Source organism: Colossoma macropomum, unplaced genomic scaffold (genome assembly GCF_904425465.1).
Source record: "Colossoma macropomum unplaced genomic scaffold, Colossoma_macropomum, whole genome shotgun sequence".
NCBI classification, from domain to species: domain Eukaryota; kingdom Metazoa; phylum Chordata; class Actinopteri; order Characiformes; family Serrasalmidae; genus Colossoma; species Colossoma macropomum.
In genome coordinates this window covers 5,917,210-5,935,709 of record NW_023494789.1, presented here as the reverse complement: position 1 = coordinate 5,935,709, position 18,500 = coordinate 5,917,210, and the positions used below count along the sequence as shown (strand labels likewise).

Genomic DNA, 18,500 nt, shown 5'->3' with positions numbered 1-18,500 from the left:
TCCTTGTTTCTACTCTCATTGTCCATTTTATCAGCTCCACTTACTATATAGGTGCACTTTGTAGTTCTACAGTTACAGACTGTAGTCCATCTGTTTCTCTGATACTTTGTTAGCCCCCTTTTACCCTGTTCTTCAGTGGTCAGGACCCCCATGGACCCTCACAGAGCAGGTACTATTTGGGCGGTGGATCATTCTCAGCACTGCAGTAACACTGACGCAATGTGGTGTGTTAGTGTGTGTTGCGCTGGTCTGAGTGGATCAGACACAGCAGTGCTGCTGGAGTTTTTAAACACTGTGTCCACTCACTGTCCACTCTATTAGACACTCCTACCTTGTCAGTCCACCTTGTAGATGTAAAATCAGAGACGATAGCTCATCTGCTGCTGCACAGTCTGTGTTGGTCCTCCTCTAGTCCTTCATCAGTGGTCACAGGACGCTGCCCACAGGACGCTGTTGGCTGCATATTTTTGGTTGGTGGACTATTCTCAGTCCAGCAGTGACACTGAGGTGTTTAAAAACTCCAGCAGCACTGCTGTGTCTGATCCATTCAGACCAGCACAACACACACTAACACACCACCACCACGTCAGTGTTACTGCAGTGCTGAGAATGATCCACCACTGCTCTGTAAAGGGGCCATGGAGGTCCTGACCACCGAAGAACAGGGTAAAAGGGGGCTAACAAAGTATCCAGAGAAACAGATGGACTACAGTCTGTAACTGTAGAACTACAAAGTGCACCTATATAGTAAGTGGAGCTGAAAAAATGGACAATGGGCACAGAAACAAGGAAGTGGTCATAATGTTATGCCTGATCGGTGTACGCACACTTAAATCAGTGGTCTGAGAAGTACAGTAGGTACATAATGGTGAGTAAAGTGAATATAGTGAATGAGGATAACACTGTATATTAATTAAACCTTAAGCGGCTGTGCATCCTCCTCGTCAGAATCCCTGAACTCAACGCATACTGCAATGTTCCTCGCCTGGTGGAAAGAATCATATCTGCTTAGTCATTTAAACATTATCCAAGCTGGAAAGGACTGAACACACTTGGCTTTAGAACTGATCACATCGGCCATCTGGATACTTCAGTGTGTCAGATTCTTTGGCCACTTCAGAGCATTAGCTCAAATATAATAACAGTACATCGGCACAGAATAATTAAAGACATCTAGAGTCACAGTGCGTTTGGTTTAAGCAAGACTGAGGGAGGCTGGTCTGTTACCTTGGCAAAGGACTTCTGGCTGTCATATTTGAGGTGTTTGGGGTAGACGTAGAGGTGGTTGTTGTAGGTGGTGAAGGGCTGCGAGCACTTAGCAATGCAGGGTACAAACTCCTCCACCTCTAGCAGAGGCCCACCGCCGTGCCCATTGTTCTCATAGGGCCGCACAGGGATGTAGGATGGAGTAACACAATCTGACCAATCAAGAGAGGAGATCCGAGTTAGGTACGTTTATAAATCTTCATTTATATAGTGTTTCTAGAAGTGCTTAACACAACACAATGCATTATGTGACCAGTTAGTCAAGAGATTAGACTAAGAGATTAAAACAGAAGAAAGGAGAGGAAAGAGTTAATGTAACAGTTAAACAGTAAAACCTAACACATACAGTTGTATTCAAACTGGTATTTCACATATGAGAAAATATGAACACAAATTTAGTTTGGTTTGAGGGCATCGAAGTCTTTCATAGAACTGACTGGTGCTCCCAACTAGGCCTGTGTCTTCTAAGGCCCAAGTCCTACTTCACCCCTCGGCCCTACCACTTAGCCCTTAGCCCTCTGTTTTGCGCATTCACTCCTGGGGGTAGGGTGTCCTGATTTTTGTTGAGATAGAGGGGTAAGACAAAGTGTTGGGGCTACGCAGCCCTCCAAACGGAGGTTTTTCAGAGGCAACACTCCAAACAAAGTGTCATGAGAAAAAAAGAAAACCGGCAAGATGGCCGAGCAAGAGACCAAAGAAACACACAGATGAATTTTCTCTGTTAAAAATGATGATAACCACTGTATTATCTTAGTTTAATGTCGTTTCAGTGTATTATGGTCCTTTTCTTCATAACAAGCACGAAAAATCGCTACTAGTATGCTAATGTCTCGGTAGCTAGCTAGTAGTACCGATGCCTGAAGCGCCAGAATGTAACTGCTGCTCCATTTTAGGTGGAACAGGAAAATTCGAACAAGAAGCTGGTGAATATCTGACTTCAGCTACATATCACTGAAGAATTATGGGCGATTGATAATAAATAATTATCCCCCTCTTTGATGGCATATAACGCCCTAAATGTAACTAAAGCCCAGCAGTGAGGAGCTGAACTTCACCCTCCTCTGCTGTCACTGCAGACTGGCAGGGTCGCCTACAGAGCAGCGCTGGTAGCTGTTAATGAAGTGATGCTCTTTTTATTTGAGGGTCCCATTTCATAGAGGAAGATTTCAACCACTACCCCTTGTAACTCTGTTCCAAGGAGCAAGGAGACACTCGAAAACAAGGGGTAGGGGTAAAAATAAGAAACAGGATTGGGCCTACGTTCCATTACTTGGGAATGGTGTTTCATCAGAGTGTTATAATTGGATCAAATCTCCATAGCATTAGTTTACGGGCCCTTACACCAAAACATTTTACTTCATAAAACATCCTACGTCATCTTGAGAATACAGACATGAGCTGTTCATATATACTCAAGAACTGCTTTCTAAATACATTATTCATTGTTTATGCATGTGTTATAAAGCCCCTATGTAGAACGAAACACTGAGGTAAAAAGCATGCCTGTGAGGTTTCATACTACAAGTGAGACCAATAGCAGTATTTATTCATCATGCAAACAGCCAACTAATCCCTGCTGAGTTGAATCGAGTTCAAACGAGAGAGCACTAGATAATACTATAATGTGACTTACTGGTCACATCAGGAGCGACACTGTCGATGGTTACATCCAGGTTACCCAGGATGACAGGAAGCTTGGCCATCTTCTCAGGTCTGTGGACATATTCAGATTTATTGACACTTTCAGTTAATCAAAAACAAGGAAAAGACGTGCACCGGACCTGACAGGTGTGCTCTTTAGAGGAGTGCAGTCATAACACATTCCTTAAAACCTGGAGTGGAAACACCTGCAGCTGCATCAACACAGCCTGAACATATTGTTCTCGGAAAGTATTTGGATTTTACAGTTCATCAGTTTAGTGAGGATATTTTCGGTTGATTATATGTGGATGAGCTACTGAGGACAGTGTGGATGAAATGCCAGACACTTAGAAGTTATTACTAACTTCCTGAAGTCAGCCAGCAGTTTGAAGAGGTCTTCATCTGACAGTTTATTGCTGTCTTGCCGGTAAAGGGCGGAGAAGCGGGCACTTTTGTCCAGAGTCCCTGAGGCATCTTTGAACACGGGCCTGTGCCAAACACACAGGAAAACAGACTCAGTCTAAAAGAGAAATTCAAACGCATTCGAAGCTTAGAACTCTTAAAATACTCCACCAGACAGCACTGCCTCACCTGGCTGCCCACGCGAAAGGCATCTTGTACTGGCCCAGCCGACTGCAGGCTAGCTTGGAGTTCTTCAGCACCTTCTGAGCCACCTGGGAAAAAGCAGCAGAATAAGAAGAACACACATTATTCTCTCTAAAACTCATAAATTATGGTCCAAATATGGTACAGCTCAGTTTTAAGATAGACAGTCTGTCCTCTTCTTTCATGAGCAGCACAGAAAACAGTGTTCCTTGCCATTATAACAGCAATAGCAGGTTATAGTTTGGTGTTTAGTGGTGGCCACTGATGGCTTTAAGTTCAAAAGTGTATATTTTTGATAATGTGTTGATGTCAGCGCTTCGTGAAATGCCATTTTCATCTCAGCACAGTGCAGCAGGGTATGTTTCTGTTTGTGTGCATGTATGTGTGTGCTGCAGCTGAGGTATGGCAGAGTTAGAACTCCTCATATGTGGTTTTATTTAGTTCAGTGACTGTGGTACCTTGGCAGAGTCTGAGCTCTTCATATAAGGCTCAGCACAATGTGTGATGCCCCCTTGCAGGACCTTCTCAATCCGTGCCACCAGAAAGATATCGGGGTGCGGGCACGTCACCGAGAACACTCCCTGAGAAATACAAAGACATGGCTCAACTACTAAATAAGGCAAAAAAAACTGACCACACATTTGTGGCCAGTGGAAAAACTGAATTAAACCAAATGTTTTGCAGCACATATATATAAAATATTTTAATGACAGCACTTGAACTATCATATAAAAGAGGTTGAAAATATGTAGAGAAAATGGGACTCCTAACAACCATGCAAGGCCTGGAAGACCACCAAACTTTCACCACCAGATAAACAGCACTTAAAGCGCGAGAGGACACAGCACTTGAGAGAGAGGAGAAAATCAAGCTGCTTCAGATCTGAAAACATCCACAGGTGTTTCTGTCCGTCCTTCCACTGTGAGAAGATGACTCAGCACTATGGGTCTGAAAGGGTGCATAGCTGTCAGAGGCTCTTACTGTGAAAAGGAAATAGACAAATCTGCAGGAGTTCTCAGAAAAAAAGGACTGACCACCCCAGAGTCCAGACCTCAACATCACTGAATATGTTTTGGATCATGAGAAGCAAAAACTTCTAAGACCGAACTTTGGAGGTGTGGAAAAACTTCCCTGCAGATTTCTTTAAAAAAAACCTAAAGCAAGTCTGCAGGAAAGAATGGAAGCTGTAATAAAGGCGAAGTGGACACACTACATACTGAAAAATCCAACAGTGCATTTCTGTTGTTGTTTAGTTGTGAGCTTTTTTCCCTGATGCTGAAAACAGTGGTCTTTAGGCACATTACTGTACATAATTACATCATATTACTTATCATTTAAGAACTTTTTATTTTTCCCCAAAAAACTTTAAAAAAATAATTATTAAAATGATAAGTGATTTGAAACTTTGGAATATAGTGGAATTGGCACTAATAAGACAAAAGAGTGGAGGAGGATTAGTGAGTAGAGTATAGTCACCTGTGTGGGGTACTGCAGTGCCCCCTCTGGCAGCCCGTTGAGCTGCGTGGACATGTGTGAAGTGTCCACAGCTCCGTTAATCACAACGCTGGACGGAGAGATCATGGAGCGCACTAATGGGTGATTCAGGTCCACGTGAAAATCAGCAGAGATCTTTCTGCTGTTCTGCACGTCAAACAGTGACAGCAATACAAAGAAGGGCTCCACCTGCAACAACACAGTCCAGAGCTTTATCTCTGTAAATGTGCCTGCGTGTCTGAGTGAGTTTGGGAAATGAATACTGTCTCAACAACTGCGGTGGGCAAACAGACCGACAGGAGGAAACCAGAGGAACAACATGTTTACAGAATTCTACCATTTTTTAAATTCTGCATATCAGTATTAAACCAGTGAACCAACATTTCTTTCTAGTTTTTATTTACAGTGTTGATGATGTTAAAAAAAGGGGTAAATCTGAAAAAAAGAGATTTTTTCTATACATACTACTTTGCCATATGTCTTGCATGTACCACCTCTGCTATGAATGGAATAAAAAATATACATTTTAGGCAAAAAGCTTGTCTAAAAGCTAAACAATGTCTCAGGTATCAGGCAATGTGCTTGTATGAATTTCATGTAATCACTTTCTGTGAAGCAGCTTTTAGAAACACTGAGCTCTTCAGACAGTCGCTTCCTATCATCACCACTGTGAACAATTCTGACTTGGAAGGTTTCTCTAGAACATAGTGTTTCACATCAAACTACTCTGATTGACTTTAAATCTTATTGATTTATGCAGAAATTTTGAAAAACTGGTGGAATTCCCCTTTAAATTAGCATTTCGCTGCTGTCAGAACAAAATCTCGTATCTCCATTTTTCGTCATTTTTCAGTTTTTCACATTATTTCAAAATGCCTGTTGCCTTTTACATTGTATGTAAATTTCACGATGAATAAACCAAAAGAAACGACCCAAAATGACTTGGAAAAAAGTCTGGTTCTATTGACTTACATTAAAAGTAAAGTAGGTTTTTTGCTTCTCCTGTAAAGTTACCATTTTGGAGATTTCTTCCGACAGCAGCGATTTACTAAGTCGCACATGCACATAAGTCCAGAGAGGCCATGAGGTAGTTATCATTTTCTGGGATTTTTATTTTGAGATAACGAGTTAATTATCTTGTTATCTCAAGGTAACAATCCAGAAAATTATAGCAACAGCTCATGGTCTTTCCGGACCTCCGTACAAAAGGCCTCTCTAAAGGCCTGAAAGTGACAGCAGGAAACCAGCATCAGACAGTTCTCTAGGAATCATGCTGTTTGGCTTGCTGCCATGGCGACAGAGTCGTCCCACCATACCAAGTCAAACAGCAATGCCAGTCAGAGTACACAGACGCACTCTGGCAAAGGCCATCAGTCCTGTAAATTTGCAGCACCGCGTGTGTGTGTGTGTGTGTGTTTTACGGCTATAAATCTCTGACCTCACAAGGACTCAGTTCTCTTTCTACCCTTCAGCAAATGATTTAGTGTATGATGAAATCTCATATATTACAACAGTTTAGTTCAATTTGTTTATTATGTTATGATTCAGATGTATATTCAAAAATACAATGATTATGCAAATGTGACCAGAGGAACTATTTTTACTGGGGTGTCAAACTAAGTTCCTTCTGGGACACAGCTCTGCAGAGATAGCATTTTCCCCCTTCTAACACTCTGAATTCTACTCACAAAGGCCTTACTAATTACTTTGGTTCAATCAGAAGTGCTTCATGAGGAGGAACGCTAAATTCTGCAGAGCTGTGACCTGGAAGGAACTCAGTATGACACCCTTGATTCATGCAGTACTGGACCCTAGATACAGAAACAATACACCAAGATTTTTTTGGATTTGTACATTTAAAAATAGCTACTATATTAGAACTACAGTCTGGCCGATAATTAGGCACATACTTTATTTTACTTTGTAGTGTCCTGCTACCTGCTTGTGCTCGTGGCTCTGCATGGCCATTCCTCCCGCGGATCCACGAGCACGGAGCACCACAGGTACCACCGTGGCAGCGGTGAGAGACTTAAAAACATGTTAAAATTTGTTGTTGTGGGTTTGGGGATATGTAAATGTGTTGTAGGTGCGCTAATGTGCTGGGTCGTGGGGTAGGTTGGAGGGTTTAGTGTCTATTATATCTGTGAGATGTATGGTTGGCGGTGACCTAGCCTGCCTCCCAGCCTTTAAGACAGCGCTGAGTGGCGGGTTTCCCCTGCTGCTGTGTTAATGAAGAGGCACCTGCTGGAAACGCTATGTTTCCCCACGTCTTCTTCTTCTATGCCGACGCCACAATATGTTATGATTAGATGTGGAAAATTCAGGTCCAGAAAGTAAAAATCTTCCGTTCCAACTGCCTGGACAGCTCTGCTGCTGGTTTAAGCTGATCAGAAAAGCCAGACAGCTGAAAGAAAATCATAGGGAGGATTTGTACTTTCTGGACCTGAACTACTCACCTCTGATTATAACAATACGTCCAAGACTACGAACAGTCAAGGCTTAAAAACTGGGGAGAAAAAAAAAGGCGTTCACTTCAACACCTGAGATGTATGCATGTGTGCATCTTACATTAGTAGTTGGCCCCTCCTCATTCTCAGCCACACAGCTCTGTAAGTTGAAGGACAGGTCATTACAGCTGACCAGAACTCTCTTGCCAAACTTCTCCTCAAACTGCTTCACATCCGGCTCAATGCCTGACAGATCCAGCCTCTACGGACGAACACACACAACACAGGCTGCACTTAGTGACACGGCTTAGTGTCAACCCTGTAAAGCGAGAGTTGAGGTCAGGCCCCTGTGTGATCACCTGTGTGTCCGGATCCAGCATGAAGAGCTTCAGACGAGTCTCGCTGCGCATCTTGGACTCGATGTCTCTGGCGCTCTGACAAATCCAAAGAATAAACCGGTCAAACCAGCCAACAGCAGCAGACATGAGCTGGAATTACTATAATGCTAAGGAGAAACATGATAAAGTGAGTCTAAACTCAAGTACCAAGAATTTCACTGACATATTAGCCTGGGTGTAACAGCTAGAAGATCAGCCATGAATCAATATTTCATTAGCCCCTGCTGGGAGGGGGAGAAAACAGACTGACATTATAGAGACAGGAGAGAGAGAGGGATAGAGAGAGACAGCTAGAAAGAGACTGAGAGAGAGAGAGAGAGAAAGAGAGACTGAGAATGAAAAAGTAAGAGAGAAAGAGACAGAGAGTGAGAGACAGAGAGCGAGAGACAGAGAAAGAGAGAGAGAGAGAGAAAGAGAGAAAGAGACTGAGAGTGAGAAAGTAAGACAGAAAGAGAGAGAGACCGAGAGAGAAAGACACACAGAGAGAAAGGAAGAGACTAAGGGAGAGAGAGAGACATACAGACAGGCAGACTCAGTAAGAGCGAGAGACAGAGATAGATGGGAAGAGACAGAGAGAGAGACTGAGAAAGAGCAAGAGAGAGAAAGACACAGAGAGAGAGAGATGGAAAGAGATACAGAGAGCAACAGAAAGAAAGAGGCAGAGACAGACAGAAAGAGAGACAAAGAGGAAGAAACAGACAGAGGGAGAGAGACAGATGAAAAGAGAGCGAGTGAGAGAGGGAGAGTTTTAAGAACAGTAGTCAAAGGACATCTGGTCAGTAACAGCCTTTGAAAGATGCAGTGTGTGTGTGTGTGTGTGTGTGTGTGGGTGTGTGTGTGTGTGTGTGGGTGTGTATGTGTGTTTTCCAGACAGTGATTATCTCAGCGTGAAATGGCTGGAAAACATTATCTGAGAGCTGCACTCACACAGACCAACCTCACAGGTGCACACAGACACTCTCTTATCAGCAGAAGCACACAGGCTAAATTGCTTATGTGAAGGGCTACACAGTACTGGTCAGCTCAAACAGAGCAGCTACAGTCTCTAAACACACTGAACCCTCTGCACATCTGCGTGTTTATATTAGGGACATAAATGATTAAGCGAATAATTGTTAACCAAATATATCAATTGTTCAGTGGTATTCATTAAAAAAAAAGTTAATTTAATTTTATTTCATTTCCACTAAACAACAGCCTCTATATGAATAGACAAGTTTATCATTAAAGATTCTGAATTGTACATGGACAATGCATGTATGGGCTGGTAATGAGTGGTAAATATAACTTTCAGTAGCTTTATGAAACATATATTTATTTAAATGAGTAAATTAAAAATGAGTAATGGTAACTTTACAGGAGAAGGAAAAAACATGCTTTACTTTTAAAGTAAGGCAATGGAACCAGAATGTTTTCCATGTCATTTTGGGCCGTTTCTTTTGGTCCATTTATCATGAAATTTACGCACAAAGTAAAGGGCAACAGGCACTTTTAAATTATGATAAAAACTTAAAAACAATATATATATATATATATATATATATATATATATATATATATATATATATATATATATATATATATATATATACATATATATATATATACACACACACACACTTATGCCTGGCCCTGGCCTCATCTATCAGTACTACGCTCCATGGACCATAAAAGGAACACTTATATTTCAGATCATTAACAGAATTTAGTTGATGTGCGTTCGTAAGTGTGTGTTCATTCTAATTAACAATTAAGGCCTTGGTATAATTCCTGCTGCAACAATATTAGCCTGGCTTTGGTGATCAATGTGACTTGAGCAAGGTGACAAATGAACAATCGTAGACGTCGTGCGCCAGGTCGCTCACTGTGTCGTGCACCTGCCAGCACTGCAAACTCCAAAGAGGTGTGCCATCATTCACAGGTGGATCAGCCAAAATGAAAACATACATAGTATGTGAGCATATAAGCCTGCAGGGGTGATTTTGGCTTCACACAACCCTCACGAGCTTCATTTCACTAAAAGGATACTGAGGCCTTTAATTGCTGAATAATGACGGTCAGCTATTAGTCAAAGGAATTAGCCAAAATTTTATCCCAGTTCATATGCATGTGAGCATGTGCTTGGTACCTGAAAACTGTCCTGGAAATTCCCAGAAGAGATTTCTGGCTTTCCTAAATCGTCATCTATAAAGGAGCAAAAAGGTCCTTAGATTAGTAAACAAGTAAACAAAACACAAGCACAAAAACCAACAGTGCAGGTATGGCAGTCAGGATATCATCTCTAGCTGACAGTTATATTATGAGATCACACTCCCACCACAGGATCTTAAGCTCTGATTGGCTCGCTTGGTAGCAGTGGTCAGAGAGGAATGTGTGGTCTCGTTTTCATAACAGTGTTAAAGCCCAGGAGTTTAAGAGGTGTTAAGAGGTGTTACTGACAGTGAGGTGTATGTGTGGGTGTGATATAGAGAACGCGTTTACGCTGTGGGCAAATTCTAGCAACACCAGGCTGGTGTTAAAAAGTATGGGTGGTCCACCACAGAACACATACGCACACACACTCGAGGCACACCCACATTATCCGCTTATATAAATACACAAGTGAGTGAACCTTGCAGTTCAAACTAACTCAAACAAAGGTCCACCTTACCCTCGTTTCTTCTGCACATGTAAAAACATACAGAGACATGCTATTCCATTATGCCCAACCGCTAGTTCTCTATAAAGCACAGGGTTGGAGTTTCTGACAAATGCTATCATACAGGAAATCCCAGCACTCAGCCTGAGACCCATGGGGTATTTACAGTAAACTCCAAAACTATCAGCAACACAAACCCTTATTAAAATGAACTAGAATCAATGTATTAAATAAATCACACATGCAATGAGTGATATTTAAACTAAAGATTAAACTAATGAGTTTGCTGCATATTTCTATTTCTTACACTGTTTGGAACAAAAAAAGTTTTTTTAGTAACACATTTTTGAAAACAGATTTTACAATAATAAGCTTTATAAATGTTTATGTTGTTTTATGTCAACTGTCATGAAAAGCTTATGTAGCTGTCATGTAGGGACGCGCATTCTGACTAATTTTGGGTATTGGTAAGTGTCCGTAAGCGTTCATGAACGGATATCCGGTAAACTGCTGGGACTGAAAAAAAACTTGGACTTTGGCCAAAAATAATGCAGGGACTCCCTTTTTAGGTGACAGCACTGTTTTTGCACAAATCTATAGCAGCACACAGTAAGTGTGTTTACATGAACTTGAGTAATCAGATAATAGGAAAACTCTGCGTCTACATGAATCAGACAGTAATCAGATTTCTGCTTTGCAAACGGCCAATAAACTTACAGATCACGACGCGACGTAAACGTAACGTAAAACTCAAATTTCATGCTGCAGCTCTTTTTTAAAAACATCGAGCCACTTTACCTGAACATATGAACACACTTCGTCTAGAAGATAAAGAATATTTAAATCCTTTATTTCGTGTTAGCGCCTCATCAAAAGTGTTTTGCTGTGTCTCGCGGCGACGCTGCTTGCAAAAAGTGATGTCAGTATTTGAATACTACCACCTTGAACAGTTAACTGAATACTCCCGTCTCTAGTGTCAATGTAGCCTTGTGAACACAGCCCTACAATAAAGTTTAGGTTTTAATATGGTTTTAATATTAATATATGAGCATTTCTACTGCTCTGTTCATCATTATATTTTAACACAAAGAAAAGGCTAACTGGACCTTTTAAATAAAAAAAAAGAAAACGTCAAAAATGGACATAGACGGTTTGACAGCGATGATGTGTTTGTTCTCTAATTGGGTAAAGGGGTGGGGTTAGGGTAACAGGACAAATCAAACACAGGCCAACTCTGAGGACACTTTGGGCAGCCATGGGCAAAACACACACAGACACACACAAACACACCGTCGTGTAGCTCTCCGTTTCTGCGTTCCTGCATGGCCAGTTCGAAGCTGCTGTGCAGGATCTTGTTGAGGGTGCTGATCCAGTCGTCCAGTTCGGCCTCGCTATCTGCAGCCAGCAGGTATGTGCTCTTATCCTGCATCTTCAGCTCGAAAGCAAACCGCCTCACCTTACTGTTCTACACACACACACACACACACACACACAAACACATACAATTAACACAAGCCTTAGATATGCACAATGTCACTGTCATAACAAAAGCCCGTATGTCTGATATTTTTTTATTCTTATTTCATTTTTGTCTTTTTTCCAATGTTCGATTTGCTTTTATTAATGTAAAGCACTTTCAATTGCCTTCGAAAGTTTGGGCGCCCCTGGTCAAATGACATTTGTTAAGCTTCTAAGAGAAAATAAGTTAACACATCCTCTACGGACAACACACTTTATACACATTTTAATACACACGTACCATTTATTTGCTGAATTTAACATACTGGAGACGTTTCAAAGTTACGGCACATTTTATAAATTAAAATTAAAAACTAGTATGTTTCGTATGTTAAACAAACAAGGTGAGGGTCATACAAAATACAGCCATCAGACAGAATATAAGGCTCTGTAAACAAAGGCAACATTCGCTCAAATGAGCTAAGCTAAAGCCCGGGCTTATATACTAAACTAACATGCATATAGAACAAGGAACAGGTGTGTTTAATCAGTAATCAGGTGAGGCAGACAAGTGTAGAGTCATGTGAGGGAGATCGGAGGTCATGTGATCCGGAGTGGGATTCTGGGTAATGTAGTGCCGAGGTTGGGAGGCAGAGACAGCAGGAACGGAGGGAAGCGTGACATCTGTAGAGGATGTGTAACTTATTTTCACTTAGAAACTCAACTTTCTGTGCACTACAATTTGCAGAAAAATGCCATATTTAAGTTCCCTGTAGACGATATACACTTATTTCACTCAGAAAACAACAAAATATAAACTGGCTGGAGAACTTCAACTTCGGTAAATGAGTCTATATAAATAAATTTGTTTTGCCTCAAAATGGTTTACAGGCGAAGTAAAAAACGTGCTTAACTTTAACTCACTTTTATTGTTTATGTAACACGATTTTGGAGCTTTTGTATTGATCTATTCATCACTGGATGTTCACACAATATAACATATGGCTGGCATATTCAATTGTTTAAAAGGCACAAGAAAAACTGTTGATATGAGTGTGATGATTTATATCTCACTCTCTTTTATCACTTCTGGAAATAATAAACTTCCTGAAACTACTATTTATCATCTACATCACCTGGTGAAAAAGATTAAAATGCTGGCTGAGCACCTGTCATATTAAGCTGTAAAAATTTGTAGAAGAACGTTTCTTTGAAAAATATGGTGAACATACTCAGAGTTCCCAAAGCTAAAATACACAGACCAACGGAATACTTGAGTGTTTTGTTCTTTCAGGAGGGCCAGTGCAAAAACAAAGCAAAGGAATGCAAGCTCTCTCTCTCTCTCTCTCTCTCCTTCTCCCTCTCTCTCCCTCCCTCTCTCTCTCTCTCCTTCTCCCTCTCTCTCTCTCTCTCTCTATCCTTCTCTCTCTCTCTCTCTCCTTCTCTCTCTCTCTCTCTCTATCCTTCTCTCTCTCTCTCTCTCTCTCTCCTTCTCCCTCTCTCTCTCTATCCTTCTCTCTCTCTCTCTCTCCTTTTCCCTCTCTCTCTCTATCCTTCTCCCTCTCTCTCTCTCTCTCTCTCTCTCTCTTCTCAAATGCACATTTAGAGAAGGAAACATGGAAAAATCTGGCAGACTGGGTCAGTAGGAGGGACCTCCGTATGTGAACTGGGCTGAGCTTTGTGTTCTCTCTGTAACCCTGTCAGACCAAGCCCACCTGCCTGCAGTGCTGACCATCCATACATAAACAAGCACACAAACACACACACGCACAGCATACAACTGGACTTCAAAGTCAGTTCAGTGTGACTAATCATGATTTATATGCCTATTTTAGCCACATCGGTCAATAGATGTTACAGATAGTGGCGACATGAACTCTGCCGTTTTGATTCGGCCCTAAACAACAGCTACAGAAGTGGCTCCATGGGAATACTGAGAACTTTTGTTCTGGTCGAGAGATTAGGGAGTTGGACGAAGTGCAAAAATTTGTGCACCCCTGGTCAAATGACGTGTTGATTTTCTATGTGAAAATAACACACCCTCTACAGAGATCACACTTCAATGCATAATTTCTGTTTGTTTTTTCCCCAATATGTGCATAAAAATAGAATTTCATCATCGTCATTTTTCCAGTGAGTTTTGCATACGACTGTAAGCTTTTTGGTCAAGAAATTTTCTCGACACATGATATGTATTATATTTTGTTTTTCTGAGGTAGTGCTACATTTAAAAAAATATTATCACAAATTAAAACACTACTGGGTCGTTCTACAGAAACATCCATTTTTGTGTCCCTTGTGTTTACAGATATATTACACTTGAAAAACATATTAGGGTTAGAATTTATTAATATTTTAAAATAAAACAATAAGTTATTTTAACAATTACATCTTCTTGAGCCTCAATTTAGCAATATTGGTTTTTAAATTAATTATACAGAATTCCAGTCACCACAGAAGAGCTCGTCCTCACAGTCATGTGTAAAGGCTGAGGCCATATTTTGAGGTAAAAAACATGTTTTTCTGCAATTTTAACTAAAATAATCTATACATGACTGTGAAATATATGATTTAAATGACATAAAGAAAACAAATGCCAAATAAATATTATAAAATATAGAATGAAAGGTGTGGCCCCATTAGTCTTATTTTGAAATAAAATCACACTGATGACATCACTTGACTTCCTTTTGCCTATTTTCTGAGGATCTATGAAGAAAAGCACATGGTGAGTCCACTGTGTCTTTCAGTTATCAGAGGTTTTCTCATTTAGCTCATGATTTCATATGAAGCTTTTAGCTGATGTCACTGGTGTGACCTACTTTATTCTGAAGTAACTGTCAAAAACGAATACAAATGGATTAAATTACATATTTTAGTGGATATTCCATGATTGACATCATGGGGTTTGCTACCTTTCTTATGTGCAACACCAGTGATGATCAGTAACACCAGTAACTCCTATGGATAGATAAAAAAGTGGACGTTTCTGTAGAATGACCCTACTGTGCTTTACTAAATCTAATTAAACTGGACTTATTAAAGTGACCAACTAAGACCAACTGATTAAACTAGTAGAATCAGGTGTACTTCAGCTTGTTTGGGGTGAAAACCTGCAGCCACACCAGCCCTTTGGGGATATGATTGGACACCGCTGACCTACATCTATATTACAACTATAATGTATCAATATTTTGAGTCCAACTGAAAATCCAACAAACCTGCTTGATCATCAGTTGTGCAAACTAAAGCACTCCAAGCCTATAAGATGTCAAGCATTCAACTAAAAGAAGGGATATGAAACTAAATAACCTAAATAAAATACTAAATGCTTTCCTACATAAAGAAAGAGACACTAATGTTTGCACCGCTAATGTTTTACTTACTACTTAAGTTGTCGACTTACTGGTATCACTTTGAGTTTCAGTAAGTAAACCTGTATAGTATTGGTAGTTACTGTAACTTTTCTGATGGATATGAATTAATAAGTAACTTTAGCTCTAACTTTTTTAATAAAACATGCAGTTGGTCAGCGTTTTTTAAACACAGATAATATCAGAAAACCACACTGACATAATACGATGTAATTTTTCGCAATAACACTAAATATCATTATATTGCCACTTCTACTGTCTATACACAGGATAATGTATCATAAACAAATATAAATATGCCCTAATCTTGAAGGCCTGCAATTTCAGTTGGCTTGTAAACTGGATTAAATCCTAAAAAGTATCCTAATAAAAAAGACGGGTCACTTTGTTCTGATTGATTATCTGGTGATTATCTTATGAAGTCTTTGATCAGAACTAAATGCAAAAAAAGATTTCATGGCACTGAGAACAGAGGTAATCGCAAAAACAAAATAAATAAAATCTGGAACACATGGGCCTCTGAAAAGTGATTCTCACTAAATTTCCCTCTACAGTTTTTGCCTGGCACAGTTTCCATATAGAGCTGTTTACTCCTTACACGTCTAGCATCGTCTTCTGATGGACTGTGGAAGCCGTCCAGTTGATGACAACAGCAAAACGAGTACAGAGTGCTGAAGGCAGAACGACAGCAAAGTCTGCTGCACTTAAGAACACTAGAACAACAAGTATCTGCTTCGCAGGCGTTTTTATGGAGGAGAAGATATTTTTACACTTTGCCCAAGTAGTCTGTGCGACGGACCACTTCAAAGGAGCGCACAGTGGCATAAGAGGCTAGACAGGGTTCATTCAGGGAATAAAGCAGCTTAAATGTTCTCAGCACCTCTTTTAATATAGTTTATAAAACTGCAACAGTTTTTAATATGATTATTTTTGAAGAATTTCCTTCTCTCTCCCTCTCTCTCTCTTGCTCTCTCTCTTGCTCTCTCTCTCTCTCCTAAATCAGGAAAGCTGGAAGAAAAGGAGCACTGAATCATTTTCTCTAGTTTTTGTCTCTCTCTCTTTCTAATTTAAGCTAATTTAAGCTAATGAGCTAATTTGTAACACTTTCATAAACTTTTTTTTTTGACCTTTGTTTCCCATGGACAACTGATTTTGGCCAGTAAAATGTGGACAAGTTCTCAAAGAAGCTTAATGTCAAGCCCTGTACAATGTACTGTAGCCCACAGTGATGGTTACCTGCACTACCCCCATGCAGGAGTCAAGAAATATGGTCCCTTTAGGCTCTTTGGAGATGTTCTCATCCTTATAGAAGTTCAGGTTATATGATCCATCCCCCAGCTGGGCCAGCTGGAAATATCGTCTCTTAAATGACTGGAGAAGAGGAGAGAGAGACAGAGAGAGAATGTGAGACAGAGAGAGAGAGAGAGAGAGAGAGAGAGAGAGAGAGAGAGAGAGAGAGAGAGAGAGAGAGTTATGTAAAAATAGTAGATATAAACACAAAAGTTCTAAAGATAACGCTGGGGAAGCTAAAAGCGTGGGAAATGGATCAGGAACAGGAAGTCAGATTGCCCCCACTTCTCTTCCTGCCAGTACTGTTGAGTGAATGTTGTGTACTGGGTCCAGAGGGCGGCACGATACAATCTAAAAAGTGCATTAACGTGACAAAAACAATTACGGGTGGACAGTCTGAGGCAGAACGGTACAACAACAACAAATGTGGCGCTACATAGCATGTTTACTTTCACCTACAGATGGTCTGTGATGTGGGCTGTGTCAGTATGGTATGACTGAAGGCCTTTAGGGTATCTACTGAGGGCCTTCCAGCCACGTCTTTTATCCAAATGTGCATAAAAAAAACATGGAAAAGCCAGAAATTCAAAAAATGCCTAAATACTGGGGAAAAAAAAACAACCTACAAAATGTCTGGATGCTTGGATGAGACGGAAAAGCTTTTTGATAAAGTGAAAATGGTGACGGCGTAACAGGAATGAAAGTCTGGCGTGGCAGCAGATCATCATCTGTGTCTCAAACAGTGCAGCAAATTAATCCACCACTGATGGTGCCACTATTTTAAACATACTATACAGCACAGCAGTACATGAACAGAGACACAGCTGCGTCTGGACAGACGTTCCCAGGGGGTTGGTGGGCGACAGCAAAGTGGGACAGCGACAGCAGCCGTGTGCTACAGTCATGTACACTTAACAGAGGGCTGTTAAAACTGCTCTACTGAAAGCTAATTAACCAACAGAACACGAGAGGGAGTGTGCTATCGTGAAATAAAATCACAGCGGTGATACCATTCGCCAAACATGTGGTCTCATCTTCAGAGTCTGACCAAATTGGACTGAGCCATAAAACTGCCGCAATGTCAGGTTTAGCTCAGTTTTGTAAATTTTTGCTAGATCAGTATTAATGTTGTTTTGTTCCAGCCAGTCTATAAAGCATCTTACAGCCCATTTAGTTTTGCGAATGGTATTCGGTTCATTTCTGGCTGATTTCAAGTTGTTTATCTGTTCTTCTGTCATAGCTGCCGACTGAAAAACTGCTCAGTGGTGATGACAGTTTGGGAATCATCTTCAGAGTCTGACCAAATCGGCTGTCGGTCAAATGTGATCTTAAAAGTGTCCATTTTCTGTTTCTGTTTCTGTTTGTGGCAAAGTAAGAAGTAAAAAGGTTCAAATGGCCTGAGTGTCTCCTGCAGCTGTCAAAGTAGTTGCTTAGCAACAGCGTCTCAGCAGAGTGATACAGTGTTTGTGAAAAAAGAATGTTAGAACGCTTCTCAACCAATCAGCTTGCGTGGCCGGAACTAACTGTTGTATAATAAAGCTTTAAATCCCTCCACACACAGTGAATCCCACCTCATACAGGAGTGTGTGACGTTATCTTTGGGAAGTTGCACATAAGATGTAGACGATGGAAAAACTGATTACGTTACTTTTTCTTATAGGTTAGCTTATCGGTTTATACGGGTTAAACAGAAGATTCTTACGCCCTTTTTAATAGCTGATATAAAGTACTCTGGTATTAAAACACCACTAGCGCAACTGAATTAACGCAGTCAGCTCAACAAAGACGGAATCTCTTTAGTATAACAATTTGTGGATAGATAAATCAGAAACAGTACATTCAGTGGAATTACACTGTTACCTATTCAAGAAAATATAAAAAAAATTAA

At 40.6% G+C, this 18,500-nt stretch overlaps 1 protein-coding gene across 9 annotated transcripts in view; it reads right to left on the bottom strand.

Annotated features, from left to right (window-relative positions):
• The window catches only part of dock9b (dedicator of cytokinesis 9b), a 136,238-nt gene that overhangs the window by 48,803 nt on the left and 68,935 nt on the right, over window positions 1-18,500 (bottom strand). For all 9 annotated transcript variants that reach the window (XM_036569875.1, XM_036569880.1, XM_036569881.1 and 6 more), the window contains exons 7-18: window positions 16,559-16,693; window positions 11,781-11,955; window positions 9,981-10,036; window positions 7,814-7,888; window positions 7,576-7,716; window positions 4,990-5,196; window positions 3,972-4,094; window positions 3,499-3,581; window positions 3,273-3,395; window positions 2,900-2,979; window positions 1,228-1,418; window positions 920-985 (exon numbers count right to left, since the gene is read on the bottom strand). In XM_036569875.1, coding sequence (XP_036425768.1) covers window positions 920-985; window positions 1,228-1,418; window positions 2,900-2,979; window positions 3,273-3,395; window positions 3,499-3,581; window positions 3,972-4,094; window positions 4,990-5,196; window positions 7,576-7,716; window positions 7,814-7,888; window positions 9,981-10,036; window positions 11,781-11,955; window positions 16,559-16,693 — 1,455 coding nt within the window. The remainder of the gene's footprint in view (window positions 1-919; window positions 986-1,227; window positions 1,419-2,899; window positions 2,980-3,272; window positions 3,396-3,498; window positions 3,582-3,971; window positions 4,095-4,989; window positions 5,197-7,575; window positions 7,717-7,813; window positions 7,889-9,980; window positions 10,037-11,780; window positions 11,956-16,558; window positions 16,694-18,500) is intronic.